Source organism: Oreochromis niloticus, linkage group LG3, assembly GCF_001858045.2.
Source record: "Oreochromis niloticus isolate F11D_XX linkage group LG3, O_niloticus_UMD_NMBU, whole genome shotgun sequence".
Lineage (NCBI taxonomy): Eukaryota > Metazoa > Chordata > Actinopteri > Cichliformes > Cichlidae > Oreochromis > Oreochromis niloticus.
In genome coordinates this window covers 6,009,788-6,026,797 of record NC_031967.2, presented here as the reverse complement: position 1 = coordinate 6,026,797, position 17,010 = coordinate 6,009,788, and the positions used below count along the sequence as shown (strand labels likewise).

General features: G+C 44.5%; 1 protein-coding gene across 3 annotated transcripts in view; it reads left to right on the top strand.

The window, feature by feature from the left end:
* The window catches only part of kirrel1a (kirre like nephrin family adhesion molecule 1a), a 31,700-nt gene that overhangs the window by 326 nt on the left and 14,364 nt on the right, over nucleotides 1-17,010 (top strand). For all 3 annotated transcript variants that reach the window (XM_025905612.1, XM_005455201.4, XM_013274519.3), the window contains exon 2: nucleotides 14,814-14,963. In XM_025905612.1, the coding sequence (XP_025761397.1) occupies nucleotides 14,814-14,963 (150 nt within the window). The remainder of the gene's footprint in view (nucleotides 1-14,813; nucleotides 14,964-17,010) is intronic.

Here is a 17,010-nt window from a genome sequence, read left to right as displayed (position 1 = left end):
TTCTTTCGAGCTCGAATAACTCAAATGTTTGTGTGTGTACATTAAGCTTAATGCACACGGAGCTTGACGTTAGTTTTTACTGTGCGGTCTGTGTGTGTAGAAAATAACGAGAGGAGATCTGATATGATTTAATTCCCATATGAACCGCAGCGATGGATCACCTTGTGAGCGCGTGTAGCTGCGTACGAGCACGCAGAGCGCGCGCGCGTGTGACTGCACCGCGGCAATTACACTCTTTTTTTTTTTAGGATTATTGTCGCGCGCATCTGGCGTGCGACTACAGGCGTTCGATTGTGTGCGTGCGTGCGTCTAACTTGAACATGACTGGTGTGACGCGCGCTCACCGGCCTAAATGACCTTTTGCGTATTTGACAAACTGGCAGCGCCGTTACTCAGACGGGTTGTGAGGCGCTGAGGACGTGACGGGAATGACAGTGATTGACCAGCGCTGCTCTACATGCCAGCAGCACTTCCACGCTGCTATCGCCTCTGAATGGCGTGTCAGTCAATGAGCGCTCTGCCACCATCTCCTGTAGTGATCCTCTGTGCTGAGAGGCAGCCGTCACCCCCCCGTTTCCCCTCTGTCTGCCTCGCGCACACACACCTCTCTCCTGCTCTACCTGTGCGCCTCATCCATTTCACCCTCTCCTTTGGCGTCCTTTGTGCATTTAAGCAGCAGTAGCCGCCATGCATCTGCACCCCCTCCCAACACACTAACACACACACCGTACCTGTGGGGTGCCAGGTAGGCTATTGGCTTATGATAATCACAGCTGTAGCCGAGTTGCTAGGAAACAGGAGGCTGAAGGAGGATGAGGAGAGGATAATTTCTCTAAGCTACCTGTTTGATTGAGGCATATCTGTGTGTCTTTGTGATTGCACAGCCACAGCAGACTTCCTTTACCCCCCCACACACACCCCTTCCCTCACCTTGGATGACCGGGGAGTAATGCAATGCTGGCTGCTGGGCGGCCAAGAGACCACTTCATCATAGGTAGGGGGCGTGTTTGGAGGAAAGGAAGGTATAGAAAAGGATGATGTCACCTTGTCTGCCAGGCTTTGTATTTTTTTTATTTTTTTGCTTCTGCTCAGCATCCACCCAGTAAGTGCTGCTGAGGGTTCACATAAGCGTGCGAGGATGTACACGTAGTAGGGAGCAGGTTCGTCTTCGTCGACATATTTGCTAACGATGCGGCAGCACCACCACCGATCCCCCCTCCTCGCCACCCTGACCCCTTGTTACTGTCACATGCCGTTCCCATTTGTCCCCCCTCATAAACCATTCAGTCCACATGACTGAATGTGCATGAGACACACTTGCTTGCAGCCTGTTTTACATGTGTGAAGCCCTGCGTCCCATTGTCTGCTACAGCTGTATAATCCATTATTACTCCACACTGCGCTCTCAAACCCGGAGATATCTGCTCTCTGAAGGCTCTCCCCGAGACGTGATTAGCAGGGCCGTACATGAGGGCTCAAATGTTGCCCAGAGATTTTTTTAAATTTTTTTTGCACTGGGCTACAAAAACAGAAGAGGAGTTGACATAATCCAGAAAGAGCTGGAATTCATATCACCTCCAAAGAGATAACAGTTGCTTTCGGTTTGGGAGCACATTTTTTTTTTGCTTCTGATCCCCACTCTTATCTCTTCATTAGATGGGTAAAACAGTATTCCATAGCCTGCAATTTGCTCACATATAATTGCCTGCTAGTGTTAATGATTGGATGGTTATTAGTGGAGCAGCTAATTAAAGCTTTGGAATATCAGAATGTTCTAAGGTATTTAAAGTCATTGCAAGCGTTAGTCTGTCTGTACTAGCAGCAGGAGTGATTGATTCAGGATCCCAGCCTTGTATCCACATACCAGCCTAGTAATAAGTCCTAAGCAAGCGCTGCCATTAATGCTGCTGTTAAATGTTACTGCATAATCAATCATTGCGAACTTGCTCCTTTAACTTACTAATGAGCGTTCAAGCCCCGAGGTTGGACTTGCAGCACTGCACCTATAGCCAGACCCCGGGCCTGAAATGCTGACTCGGACAAAGGCTCCAGTGCAGGTGTACCATTTGTCAGCCTCTGTCCTTTCGTGCACATCCAAGCCACGAGCTGCTGCTGCCTGTACTGTACTCTCCAGCCCTGAATCACACAGCCGGGCTGTGAATCACAGACCTCAGACGGATTCCTGTGTTGTCCTCAGCTAAGAAAATATTCACATGCTGGAAGAGTCAGACACACTCAGAGGGGATTTTACACCCAGAGAAAGAAGGGTTCCTCAGGGGTTGTTTGATCAGAGAAGCAGTGGTTCAACTGCGATATGTTAATGACTCAAAGTGGGCTGTAATAGCTCAAATAAAAATGAAGAATTGGGAAAGGCTCATAAAGAATCCAGTGTGGTGCTAAAACACTCTGTTAAAACTGCTGATTTACAGCATTACATACATTCTTGCCAGTAATAATCTGTGGCATTTCCTCTCTCTGAATAAATTCACAGATTTCTTATCTCTGATTCAGGCATGATTTCTTTTTCATTAGCATGGGAATATCCCATATAACACAACATATGGCGTTTTTTTTTTTATTGTCCTCACAATAAATAAAAGAAGGATTCTGTAGTTAGTCTAGGCTGATCTCACATAGCAAAGCCTTACTTTTTAGCTCATGAATGCATGAATACTAGGAAAACAACATCCAGGGATCAAAAGTTTGCCACAAAATGATGCGATTCATTTGTTTCGGCTCAGATGATGGCTACGGGAAATTAAAAAAGGAGAGAGGAGCAGTAGTAACTGATGAAGAATAAAATTTCCACCTACAGAAACTTGTCCTCCAAGTGGATTACCACTTTAAACAACTATTTATAGCGATATGATGCTTTTTGAAAGCTCGCTGCTACGGTTTTTGAGGCTAACAAACCATTTTTTTTTGCAGCCCTATACTGAGCCCTCTCTGGCTCAGAGTGTAGATCCGGAGTGACAGACTGTATGTAGCGAGGCAGAAGTCTGTTTTTAATTTTGATCCCAGTGAGCAGAGATATAGCTCTGCTGCATCCCACCGTTAATATGCGAATTGGGGTCACGGTTTTTATGTGATTCGAATGAAGCCTATTTACCAAAAAAGCATCTCTAATTGACATTAGCCACTGAAAGCAATCACTGAACCAGCTGTAATATAATGTACATGTACGCCCGTTGTTCCCCATTGGGTTCCATTCAATCAAGAAATTCTTGGCATCTCTGTCCCCCGCGGGTGTTTGTCAATGTGTGACATGTTGATTGCTTCTCTCAGTTGATATGTTTGTTTAAGGGCATTCCGCTGGACACGAGTGTCCTATTATGTTTTTTCAAGTGGTGCTCGGGAGGAGGAACGCGCTCGCGTGCTCTCGGATGATCCAGCGAAAACCTCGCAGAAGTATGTAGTTGGATAATTCGCCGTCAGACTTGTGGTCCGAGATGAATTCAGTCAAAAGCGGGCGCGCTTACTTGCGAGCATCCTCAGCAGCTATGCACGTAAATGTTCCTCAAGTGAAGCCCCAGGATTTAAAGGCCTCATAATCTGATTGTGTCTGACAGGCCGGCGGCATACAAGTTATAAAAAGAAAAAAGAAAAAAACTTCCCCTTAAAAATGTTTCTTTATGCACAGTCCCCCAAGCAAGAGAGGAACACTTTATCACATCTGACTGAATCTATTGGCCTTGTTATTTTCCAAAATGGCACAGCCACATTTCTGTAGCAAGAAACAATTTGGGGTGATGGAGGGGTTACAGGAAAAAAAATAGAAACCCCCCTTCCCCAAACTTTTGGAAGGCAGGAAGGGGAACAGAGAGAGGAGGGTCGTCCTTTGAGCAGGTGAAGCAGGAATCGAGAGTGATTGCACTCTTTTTTTTGTTTGTTTTAGAGGTGGTGAGGTGGGTGGGTGGGTGGCGGGGCAGTATTGTAGTGTAGGACGAGGTTGTGGTGGATGAAAAGAAAAGCGAGCCGGGAGTGAGGAGAGAGGGACCAGGACGAAGGAGGAGGAGTGGTTGGGAGGCCAGCGGCATAGAGAAAGGGACTATTACTCAGGCTCGACTGCTCCCTCAGTGGGGACAGCGAAGCTGCTCATTCACACAGAATATGGTCGAGTCCGGTTCAAAGGCTACATTTGCGCTGGAATCACAAGTGATTGAACCCACATCTGAGGTGCCAGCCGAGCGCTTCCCCCGCTCTGTCCCCACTGAGGTTAATTGCCATTAGCCGGTGTCGCCGTTAACTTTCTTTTCTGTTCGTCTTTGACTTTCTGTCTCAGCATGATCCCTTTTCTGCTTACCAAAGTTCATTCTTTCTCGCTTTCTGTCCCCTCCTGGACTTCTTTTTTTTTCCTGTTTCACTCCCCTCCCCACCTCCACCACCACCATTACTTCTTCTCTTTCCATCTACCCCTTTCTCTCTTGCTTGCTCTCTAATAAGTTCCAGATGTGGTTCTTGCATTCCTCTGGTCGGTGGAGAGAGAAAGAGACGGGGTGGGGGGCGGCGGGGGAAGAGTGTATGAGTCGGGGAGGCAGTGGGGGAGGGGACAGGAGGAGAAGCACATGAATTAAAACAGGGAGCACATGATGAGGAAGAGGAGCCCATGTACTTTATCACACAAAGAAATGTGTGCTAGAAAACATGCACACACACACACACACACACAGAGGGAGAGCGTGTTAGTGTGTCTGTGTTTTTGGGGGGTGCGGGTCCTGTAACCTCAAAAGTTTTGGGACATTCTCCTCCTCCTCCTCTTCTTCTCTCTCCCCCTCCTCCTCCTCCTCCTCCTCCTCACCCCCTCCCTCTTCAGGAATGTGGCCTACGCTGATGATGTCACTTCATTTCTCTGCTCTCCCAGTTTCTGCTCCTCAGCAGGGACAGGGTCTGAGAGAGAGAGAGACAGAGAGATTTGACTTGTTCCATCCATCTTTCCTTTATGATAAAAGCATTAGGGTCAGCCGTCCAACTAAATCGGTTACCACAGCGCGGCAACGCTCGCTGTCCTCATGTCATGGACTATAACAGCCTGCAGGCTAAATTGTTGCGGACTGCAAATAATGAGCAAGCCGTCTTTTAGTTATAATAATCATCAGTGGCTTCAGAGTCGAGTCCTTAAAACAATGTTCTGCGCGTGCTTTATTTTTGTCAGACTACAGCTGCCAACTTAATGCTCTACCCTCAAGGCTACGTTTACCATAACCCAGTGTGCCCAAGTTCTTAGAAGCAGATTAACCCAATTTACATTTTGCCAAGTCATCACAATTATATGAAGACACACTGTATAGCCAAAAGTACGTGGACTTTAGGCTATATTTAGGGCAGGGGTGGGGAACTCCAGGCCTCAAGGGCCGGTGTCCTGCAGGTTTTAGAGATCACTCTGGGTCAACACACCCGAATCAGATGATTAGTTCATTACCAGGGCTCCGGAGAACTTCAAGACATGTTGAGGAGGTAATTTAGCCATATAAATCAGCTGTGTTGGATCAAGGACACATCTAAAACCTACAGGACACCGGTCCTTGAAGCCTGGAGTCCCCCCCAACCCCTGCTTTATGGAAATCTTTCCTCAAGATCTTGGGCGCTAATGTTTGGCGATCTTCCAGTTTATCCCAAAGGTGTGGGGTGCAGCTGAGTGGATGGAGGGTTCTGTGCAGGCTGGTCAAAGTTCTTCCACAACCAGCTGATAATGTGATAAAACTGGAATGTGTCTTTCCCAAACTGTTGGCAAAAAGGTGAAATGTGCTACTGTTTAAAACACCACTGCGTTATTAAATCATTTTCTCTAACTGGAACGAGTTAAAAAGAACAAAAACACAAGTGCACTACAGTTTTGGAGAATATACCAGCTGTTGGCAAAGTCTATTGCTGGTTTGTTTTATTTTTTTCTTCCATGCTTTTGCATCATATTTGACAAGTGTATGTCGTCTTAAGAATCTGACTAGGTAAGTAAACTATGAGTCAACTGCAGTTGTGGAACAGCTCAACATCTTGCTGTTGGAGTTGGCTGAGTTGGCCACCATTTGTTTTGTTTTCTTTTGGGGGGAGTGATTTTTAATTTTTTTAAAATTGTAAGTTTTGCGTTCCAACTGCATTTCAACATATTGCCTAACACAAATATTTGGCCCAAGTAGAAAGCTACGATACGGATCAGTGAGTTAAAAAAAAACTTGCTGTTGTGAATATCGTTTTCTGTATTTCTTACCCTCATCCCAGAAATCCTCGCTTTCTACTGTGTTTTGGTATCTGCTGTTAACAAAGAAGCTTTCTTTTCAAAGAGATACGAAGCACTGGAGGTGATATTGGACAGGGGGGAAGGGGGTGGGGGTATGTATGAATATTATTACACTCTCGCAGGTCAAGGCCCCCAGCTTTTATGGGATGCTTTTACTGACAGATGACATTGCAAGAGGCTACAGTACATACCAATAAAATTAGATTGCTCTGGATTGAATTAAAGCAGACCTTGGAAGGGGTGATTTATTGATGGGATGCTGCTTGTAAAATAGTCTTGCTGGATTCTGTCTCTGCACCATACTGTAACACGAGGTGGATTGAGGGACCTTGCCTGCTTGCCCAATCACGAGGATTTCGGAGGCAGTGTGGCCGCTAACTATCGTCAATGTGGAACCACTGCTGGGATTCATAGGTTCATTATGATATTGATTGTGCCAGTTGAATTCGGTGGCGACCCATGTGGCGCAAGCTACACAGTGCATATCTGCAGAGTAGCAGCTTGATATGTATGTATCCTCTTGTTCCAGCTTATCCAGAGGACAGCTATTGTTAGTTCTGCTCACCCTTGGTTACAGCAGAGTATCTTTTGTCAGTCGCTCGGCACGCTGGCCGCACAAAGGCTCGTGGATTACCAGCGACAGGCCGGCTTTCCAGCGATTGAGCATATTCATGTGGCCGTAATGTGTCAGAAGCCTCATCCGTGAATTATCATATTACCCACTAGTGATCATAGGGTTGCCATGGCCACTGTGTCTATCATTGTGTCAGTGGTCCTCACTGGGCTGTAGCCATGGTAACAATGTCCGTAACAGAGGTTTGGTACAAATAAAGCTCTTCAGATGTGAAATGTATGAGAGGAGCCCCAGAGAATGGAAGGGTGGCACACGCACACTTTCCCTGCGCAAACATTCATAGAAAACGACTGTGCACACCTTCACAGGAGCACGTGTGCACACAGTTGTATCAAAAACGGGCAAACAAAGACCGAGGAATAATTTTCATCCCCCCTCCACCTGCTATTTCCAAATAAACCTGCCTCCAGAAGAAGAAAGATGTGCACAGAGATAGAAAGGCAAAAAACCGAGGGGGGGATAAGGTGGAAGGTGGAGGGGAGAAGGAGTAATAATTTCTAAGTAAGATGCCTGCCAGACAAAAGAAAGTGAATAGGCAATGAGGAAGGGGCATGGCCACAAAAGAGAGGAAGAAAGAGAGGGGTCGCTAACTGCAAGTAAGGGGGAGGACGGCTAGGTAAGGTGACAGAGGAAAGGAGTGAGCGGGCAGACAATGCGGCAAACAAAGGAAGGAGTCTCTGAGTCTTTCTGTTCTCTCTCCCCTCTGCCCTAATCTTCGATGTGCTCCGTCCCCACCTCCAGGAGACACCTTTGTGTTTGACTGACATGGTGTCAGCAGGCGCAGCGGGTCGCCTCCTTTCACTCGCTGCCTCCCTCCATCTATGTGACTTGCTTGTTCCTATAGCGCCGTCACCATGGTGATGGGTTATTATGGCCATCCTGCCAGGCGGCCATGTTGTTGAAAGAAGACAGGCACAGGTGGTAGAGTTCCCACAGACGGCTAAATAAATGGAGAACGTGAATACACTTGAGTTAGCGCTAAAAGCTTTGGCTGATTTATCAATTAGACATTAATTGATAGGAGTTTTGATAGTGGAAGGTTTGTTTTAGTCTTTAATTTTAATATTTGAAACAATCTGAGCACTGTGGGGTAAAATGTGCTATAGAAATAAACTATTTAAAAATGGAGGCGTTCAGCTGCTTAAGTATCAGGGTTTGGTTTGAGGATAAACTGAATCTGTCTGCGCTAGGTTTGGATGATATGTTTTTTCCCAATTTGCCAATCTGACATTGCCAGTCCAACAGCTGGTGACTACAGATATGTTTGAAGTGGTGCAACTGGTGCTTTGTTTCATGGTATTTAATATTGAGCTGGAGACTAGCATATGAAGTCCTGTGTAGACCTGCTACACAGGACTTCATATGCTAGTCTCCAGCTCAATTCAGCAAAAAGAATGGAGACTTCAATTTACGGGGTTATTTAGCAATTTCCTTACCAAACTGAGTTTTCATGGAAGCAGATCACTCAGTTAGTATCAAAAAAGCACGGTGAGCTAATTATCTCCTGTCAGGTCATGGAAGATTATTAATTTGGGTTGTGACTATCATTTTTTACTCAGATGTCCAATCACAGTGAGGGGAGGGAGGCAAATTCTATACCAACCAAACGTCACATCCTGCTTGTAACAGTGCTGAATAAGAATGGAGGATATGTTAATGTCACTGTCGATTATCAATGCAAGTATCAAGGATCGATACGAAAAACAATCACTGTGGGTCTACTGCTGCCTCCATGTGCCTGAAAAGCACTTACTAGATGGGCCAAAAACATGCTTTGGTATACACATCCCCTCAGTGGAAATGTAGCAGTGGAATAGACCAGGATTTATATGGCAGTTTTCCTGTCTTACTGATGACTCAAAGTGCTTTAGACGACAAGACGTTTCATCTCTTGCGTCACATACATTTTGTGCTGGCAAAACTTTTGAAGAAGGGTTGATGAAGAACCAAAAAAAGGAAAAAAAAGACATAAAAATACTTATTATATTTCAGTGGCACGAGATGGGGATACATGAGGTGAGCAATAACAAACACAGTGTTATTCCAGTATCTTAAACACTGATGTGGGTTCAGAAATACACAACAGGTGCTTCCCTGCTTATTGTTTGAAAGAAATAAGTAATTTTAAAGAATCACCATAGACTCAGATATGAGTATATTTTATTGACCTAACACAGAGACAATTAATAAATACATTGAATAAATATATTTATTTAATGTAATTAATAATTCTTGCCATTCATCGCATATAGAGTAAATTAAAAAAAATGTATGTAGGCTACATAGTTTGAGTATTTTTACATTGTGCGGTAGGGCTTTAAAACCTCATATATCCAAGTCAGTTTTTCAGGAAGAAAAAACAAATATGATCACAGAGCATGTACAGAGCGACACACACACAGCTACACGTATGCTATATACAGCAAACAGCGAGAGGGTGAGCCAGTGCGACTCCTATGGCTGCAACTTTGTCCTGAAACAATGATGTCATCCTCCATCACACTTCACAGCTCGGTGTCTGTGGACCTCGCCGTCTCTTTGTTCTCCCGCTCCTGCATCTCATTTTCGGCAGCCCCTCCATAGCACCAACGCATCAGCCACACACGGCGGCGATATGGAATTAGAGAGATAACAGAATCAATTTAGAGGGGATTGATTAACGGCGAACAGAGAGGGAGTGAGGGCTGAAAGAGAGACATAATGAGAGCCCAGCGTAGCCGTCTGGCTATTAATTGAATAGGTGGAGGGAGGATGAGGTCATTGAAAAATGTTTTTTTCAGGAAAATGGGTGTACCAAGCACGAGGGAGGGTTTCATCAGACACACAGATGCACATACGCGGGTGCGCTCGCAGACGCGTTTGTACAGAAAACTTTTTTTGGGCAGTTACTTTACACGTCAGCTGTTGCTATGGTGACGCAAGTCCGTGATCCAGCCGAGGCGGGGGATTGGCTGGAGGAGAGCGAGGGAGAGGAAGGCAGGGGGACTTTGTCGGAGGGGTACGGGGAGGGGGCCAGACACAAAGATAATTAGATCGATGCATAACAATCCATACAAATGGCTTTTTATTTAATAGCATCTAATTCAATGAGACTGAATGCCACCAGTCAAGCCTTTGCCAGAACTGTGGATTGCATGGCATCACTTCAAGCTTTGTCTCATATCCCACTGAGGTGAGGCAAACGTGCGTTTAAAAGGTGCAAACAAGTTTTGACAGTCGCCACCTAACAGCAGAGTGTGCGGCAATTTCAGAAATGGAGGATGTATGAGCAGCACACTCGCTAAAAATAGCTCTGAACGTCTTTGCACGCATAAACCTTTTCAGTGATTTTCAAATGGACGGTTCATTACCTTGCTATTAAAACACCATTGCGTGGTGCGAGAGGCGCTCCCGGGCTAAACTGCTGTAGTAGTTCACACTGTGGCGGTGTGTGGCCATGCTTTTGGTGAGTCACCCGACGAGGCAGCGTGCGCTCGCCTTTGGCTTTGTCTGTGCTTTGACAAGCAGAGGTTGGTGTCTCAGTGTCTGCAAGGAGCTGTTGTCCTTAGCCCCAGATTAATCCTAATCCCTTTCCAAACTTTGGCTAGGGCTGTACTTAATCCCAGACCAAACCGAGACCCATTCCCAGCGGAGATGAAGATGCGCCGCTGGCTTGATGGTTTACGCCAAGCTGTGGTGTGATCCATGTTCAGGAAACCGCCTCTGTGTGTCAATTATATGGTTGGGGTTTTGAGTGGTTGTGTTTATGTGTGTGTTGACAGGAAATGGTTTGCCCATGTGGCGAAGGTTAGGTCATCCTTGCAGCCTATTTGTGTGCACGCGCGCGTGTGTGTGCAAGCATGTGCATGCGGTCGCATCCCTTTGTGACCGTAGTTTGTGTGGGGACAGGGTGCTCGGAGTCTCCCGGTGGTGTCTTGGGGATCGGTGACTCAAGGAAATCAGGACACACTCTAAATTTGTCACTGCAGCATAACCCACATAATGAGAGAATACAAGCTCCCTTGCATGCACTCTCCTGTCTTTCCTTCACTCTGGCTACTCGCTGCTTGTAGATTTCCTTCTTTAAACACACAGAGACGAGCACATACACTCATGTTGACAAGTGTTAACTGTGTAATATGGAAATCAGAAGGCGATGAGCACATGTTTAAATGAGTCAATGTTTTCAGTCTTCAGCCTTTGCATGGGTGTTTTCTCTGCAGATTGTGTAGCCTCCACTCAGGAGTATTCAGTTTGGATTATGTTTTTGGTTTACTGAGGGAATACCTTCAGCTAGCGTAGCAGAGGTGGTGGAAGAAAGGATTTACTTGCCCTCAGGCTACTGTCGAGGTTGCGGGGTAGTTTAAACCCAGATAAACTCTCTTTACACCATGTATAACTGAGAAAAGCTTGTCATGCTTTTTAAGACGCTATAAATCCACACTCCGCATCCCAGTAATTAGCTTTAGAAAAGTGCAACTTTCATTTAATTGGGGGGTATGCGGGAAAATTAAAGGACAAATCTACCATCAAAAATCTGCCATCGACAGGCATCTTTTTTTGTAATGGCAGGCAATATCCAAGCTAATTATTCCTTTTCTACCGTAATCACCTCTGCATTAATGTTTTATTTACATTAACTGCTCAAGGCACACTGGATCTTTACACACTGTACCATCTCATTAGAGCTGGCGTATGAGAAACAGATTCCAGCCACTCCTTTGATTTATCTTGTGCAAAGAGAGCATGCCACACCAACGCACTGCAATCAGCATTTCTTTATTTCCAATGGAAACGAAGACGTTGTTCATAATGACAATCCCACTGAGACTTATTATCCCTGCAGTGTTTTTGTGTGTTTCGGCAATAGACTGTACAGACTTTTTTTTATGAAATCTCCTTCTAAAGTCTCGATGGCAGTATTTTGGTTGCTATCAGGTTGTCTTTTTTTTTTCCTGGAGCCAAAAGTAAATATATTTGGACAAGAAGGTGGAGTTTCAGGATATCTAAGAGCATCTAACTCAGTCTGGAGCTTTTGGTACTCTATCGGCTGTGTCTACACTGCAGACATTGATACCTATTTGAGACTTTTACTCACCAAAACTAAAGCAGACTTTTTCAGCAAATAGATTTATTGCACGAGAAATTCAGCTGACTAATTCCATTTTGGAATATGTATACAAAAGATGGATGTAACCACTGGTACACTGATTTTACTTGCTGGTTCTTTTGTGAAGCCTTAATCTTTTCTTCATGAACGTTTTGGTTTTTTCAAACCGGATATGATGTGAATCTGACTGTGAAACCGGGGAACGCCCCATTCTCATTGCTTAATAACTTGCAAATTGCTAGTCATTAGCCAATCAGTATACCCTAGTTTACCCATAGACCTTTGTACTAGTGCAAGCCTTTCAGCAATGTGAGGAGTCTATAACTGTAGCCCATTAGTAATAATGCAGGTTTTCAGAACCTGGAAGCTACATCCATCTTTTATATACCGTCAGTGTTTTAGAACCAGCCTCCTGATGGGAGGAACTGCTGGTACTTAATTTTTCAGGTTCATTTTTCACTCGCAGTGGCTTCTGCTTGGTTTGAGCACATTGATTTGACTGTGCAGCCTGCAACTTTGCTTGATTTTAAATCACAGCAATGAAAACCTGGTAGAAAACAAACAGATCTAAAAGGAACTTTAATCTGGCATTGTGTGCACGGGAGTATGTAACATAAGTTTTTTTCCAACTAAGCTGCACCCACTTCAATCAATAGGGCAGGATACAGAGAAAAAATGGATACGAATCTTTAATAATGCAAATAACACAAACATGTTTATGTGTGTGTGTTAATGAGGAATCTGTTGCTCACGGTAAGAGGATATTGGAGGATGATTTCAGGCCCTTTAAGACTTGATGTTCTTTTATTTTCAAAACAGACAGATGTAGATTCTAGTTTGAGAAATGCTTCATGTTGATTTGTTAGTGTTAGACAGCATTGAGTGCCCATTAGAAGGATCATGTAGCCTTGGACTAATGTGCTTGCTAATTAAAAGCCTTTAACTAAGAACATTTTACTCCCAACTTCTCATGGCCACTCACTTTTGCTCTGTCATCTTTTTTTAATCTTAATTCATTGATTTAGTTGTTTGGGGTATTCCTCAGGGAGCAAATTAAGGACTAGAATATATGTTTTTTGGGGCAACACACTGAATTATTCTAGGTATGCATGCTGCAAAGCTCCATCTGCATCCGATTCCCTTTTCACCGTGTATCCTTGCACACCTCCTTTATCTTCAGAATATTAATGTGCTGCACTGTCAGGAGCCATTGTTGTGATTGGTACAGAAATCTTTTTGCATGACTGGGTTCTTTTGTATTATCAGGCATATTGTACCTCTGCAGATCACACCAAATATGACATGATGGGGAGAGAGTGCATGTCTGTGTTTGTGAAAGGGATGGGGAATGCGAGAGATGGGCACTGAGGGTCATGATGGGGAGGCAGGAGGTGGGGTGCGGAGGCATATGGCAGTTGTTAAAAAAAGTGAGAGAGATGGAAACCTTTGGAAAAGCGCTGGAGGGCTCAAAGAGAGAAGTGTGAGGGAATGAGAGAGAAAGAGGGTGTAAGGGAAACAGAAGGGCAAAACAAGTGATAAAAAAAAGTGGAGTGGACAAGTGAGAAGAAGAGATGGAAATGGCAGAAGGTGAAGAAAAAAGGAGTGAGGGGAAAAAGCGAGAGGAGAGAGAGATGGGTGAATGGGGGGATGAGAAAGAGAGGGAGAGAGAAAGTGCTAGAGGGCTGATATTTAATGTGATAAATGAGTTGTGACAGTCCGCCTCAAACCCCCTTCCAACCAGCAAAGGAGGAGCAACACACAAATAGAAAGCATTATGGGTAAAAGGATATATACGGCGTTATGTATGTATATAGAAAGAGAGAGGTGTGTACACACTGTAGGAAAGGAGAGGTGGAGGAAGCAAAAGGACAGTTATAGACAGAATTATAGATGTACAAAGTGAAGGAGGCGAGTGGGGATGCATACATATACACCAAAAGCAGGGAGTGACGCGAAGCAATTTGGGTAAAGGACGTACAACGTTACAGAGAGAGAACAGAAGAAGAGAGGCAATGGCAAAGGAGGAGGAGGAAGGTGGGGGCTGGGGGGGGTGTACAATGCAGCAGTGGGTTAATGATCTACAGTACGAGATTCTTCGAAATAACAAGTGGGAGAGAGGGAAAAAATGGAGGCGAGAGACCGAATGGAAAGACTGAAGATTTGAAGGGAATCTTGCAGTGGCTGTCTCTCGTGTATCGTACGTGCACCATGTCTTCAGGGGACACCTAATTACAACTTGTCATCGTACTGCATGAAACAGTGGCTGAAGCCCCCCCCACCCGTTTTCCTCATGGTGGTAGTGGGCTACAAACTGGAGTGAGAGAGTGTGGTAGACAATGACAGCCACTGTAGTTTTGGTTGGGGAGTGGAAGCCTGGGAGATGACTCATAGGCAGGAATGAAGAAGGGAGAAACAAGAGGGAAACGAGAGGGAGGATCGGGGAGTTTTGGAGAAATAAAAGTCAGGAGTGAGAGAGAAAAGGGGGTGTGAGACACCCTATGGCTGAAGTTGTCTGTTTGATCTCCTCTCCTGAGTGAGCGTTGACTGCCTCTTCCACTTCATTCTTTCTCTTTCTTTCTTCTCCAGTTCTGCTCTGATTTGCTCTTTTCTGACACCCCTGTCTCACCACGCTGTTCTTTGCTGCTCCGCGCCCTCACTTAATGGCCATGAGCCACTGTGTGATCAAACGTGGTAATTATGGCCTTCCATTGCTGCTGGGAGAATAAAGTTTGAATCAATTAGCCATAAAAGGTGTAGGCCGATACACAAATGATTTTTACTTAAGCCTCTCTTTAGAGTGTACACATAAAGATATCTTATAATTCCATAACTTATTCCTCTGTTTTCTCCACCAGTGTGGACAGCGAGATTCTCTCAGGAGCCAGCAGACCAGTCGGTGGTGCGGGGCCAGAGGGTGATCCTGTCCTGTGTTGTATTCAACTACTCTGGCATTGTTCAGTGGACCAAAGATGGCTTGGCTCTGGGCATTGGAGAGGACCTCCGAGGTGAGACATCATACAGCCTCCCGAGGCCCTTCTTTCACTCAGTTGAGCATGTGACTAAGATTGTTTTATTATTAAAGCTGATTCTGATATCTTTGGATCGGAGCAGCTCTCGGGCTACGTTTCATGCTGCGTCTTTAGAGAAGCAGAAATTTTGATAGTGCCTGGACTTTTTTCCCCCCTGATTCTCCATTCATGAGGTGTCTGGCCTACAATATTTACAGTGCACATGGGTAAAGTTGTACTGTGCAATGGCACCAAGCTAAAAGTGGGACTCCAGAAGCCGTCAAGGTGCCACAATTGTTTAGTTTCTTTTTGTTTTGTTTGATTTGTGTGACTTTTTCCAACAATCATCAAAAATTGGAAATGCTCTAACCAAAGTACATGCGAGGCAAAAGGGATGAGTGAATTCCACCTTAGTGAGAGCTTCTGCACCTGCCACAAAGTCTGAGTAGTAGGGCAGGTATGGAATAGCTTGAGAGCATGTTGAAAGCCTATAGGAACAGTGCAGTGATTCGCTCTTAAAGTTTGGAGGTTTTATTAAAAGTTCTTTAAAGCCATATGAGGCTCAGCTGTGCTTTGGGCTAAATGTGATCATCAGCACAAAACTACCACCTATGATGGCCTCACAAAATAAAATAGACAAAGTCTCCATCATCATGGCCTTGATAGGGTTTTCAGTTGGACTGGTTAACACTGAGGACTGCCACTGATATTTGTTTTTGTAATGAATTAATCTGCACAGTACGTTCTTGATAGGGTAATGAATCGCTTTGTGTAAAAGTAAGCCGGTAATCATTTCCATAACCCAATGTCACATATTCAAAAATGGTTTTAGTTGACCACCAAACATCATCCATTCAGTGCGATGCTGTGTATGCTAAAGAAAAGCAGTTAGATTTTCACCTGGTCTATGCTGTGGCATGGCAGAAACATTGTTCCTTTTGTTTCTCTTGTGGACTTTGAGAGTTTTGCTAATAAAGCAGAACACACTGCCACATTGTGAATGATACACTCTCTACAGCCTGTCTCATTGTAACTGTGGTATCTACTATAGTACTCCTTACTAAGCGTTTTTGCTGGAGAAAATGTTGGTTACGGGTGTGCCTGTGCAAGTTTCCCACAGTGATAAAAGAGGATACTGTCATATTAAAAAAAAGACACATTAACTACCATCGCAGATGTCTCATCACTTACTGTTTATTACACTCACAAATATCCTTTTTGATAAAGCTTATAGTTAAGGCTGGATCAGGTATAGGCTGATAGGGGATCATTTCATTGTTGGGCTATTCCCCAGAATACTGTGAATGTCTTTACATTAGGTACAAAGGTACAAAGCACCTTGAGGTTACATTTGTTGTGATTTGGTGCTGTATAAATACACCGGAACTGAATTGGAATCAGATTGTTGTGGCACACTGTGTACATCTTTCAGCTTATGATATTTTTAGCCATCTCCTCCACATATCTTCAGTTTTTTTGATGGGAATTTCTAAACTCCCTTGGGCAGGTTTTGTAGACACCCTTCATTTTGACTAAGGAACATCACCACCTCTGTATTATTAGCAGTGGGTGACACTGATTAGCTGCCTGCTGATTTTTATTGAAAGGTCGATCCATCGCTATATACGTAGCCCTCCTTCTGTTGTGAAGCTCTCTGCCTGTACTGTTTCCATTTTTACTTCATGTTTCCTAGTCTGATTTTGCCTGACTTGGGCAAAACTTGGGGGCAAATGATGCATCTCATCGCTTGTTTCTAACATTGTCAGAATTGCACTGATTAGCCCAAAGGGACTAATGCTAGGGCAATTACTGGTCTAAACAAGTGGGTACATTTTTAACTGATTGGTCTAGAGGGGCTCTGCATCATCTGTCTCATGTTGTTGCCTTGTATTTGTTGTTATTGTTTTTCTGCAGATGTTGTCGATTTATAGTGTACACATTTATTTCTGCTTGGCTTTGTATTACTTTTGTTTCACCATTTATTCCTCTCCTCTCCTCTCCTCTCCTCTCCTCTCCTCTGTCATCTTATTCCTTTGTGACCTTC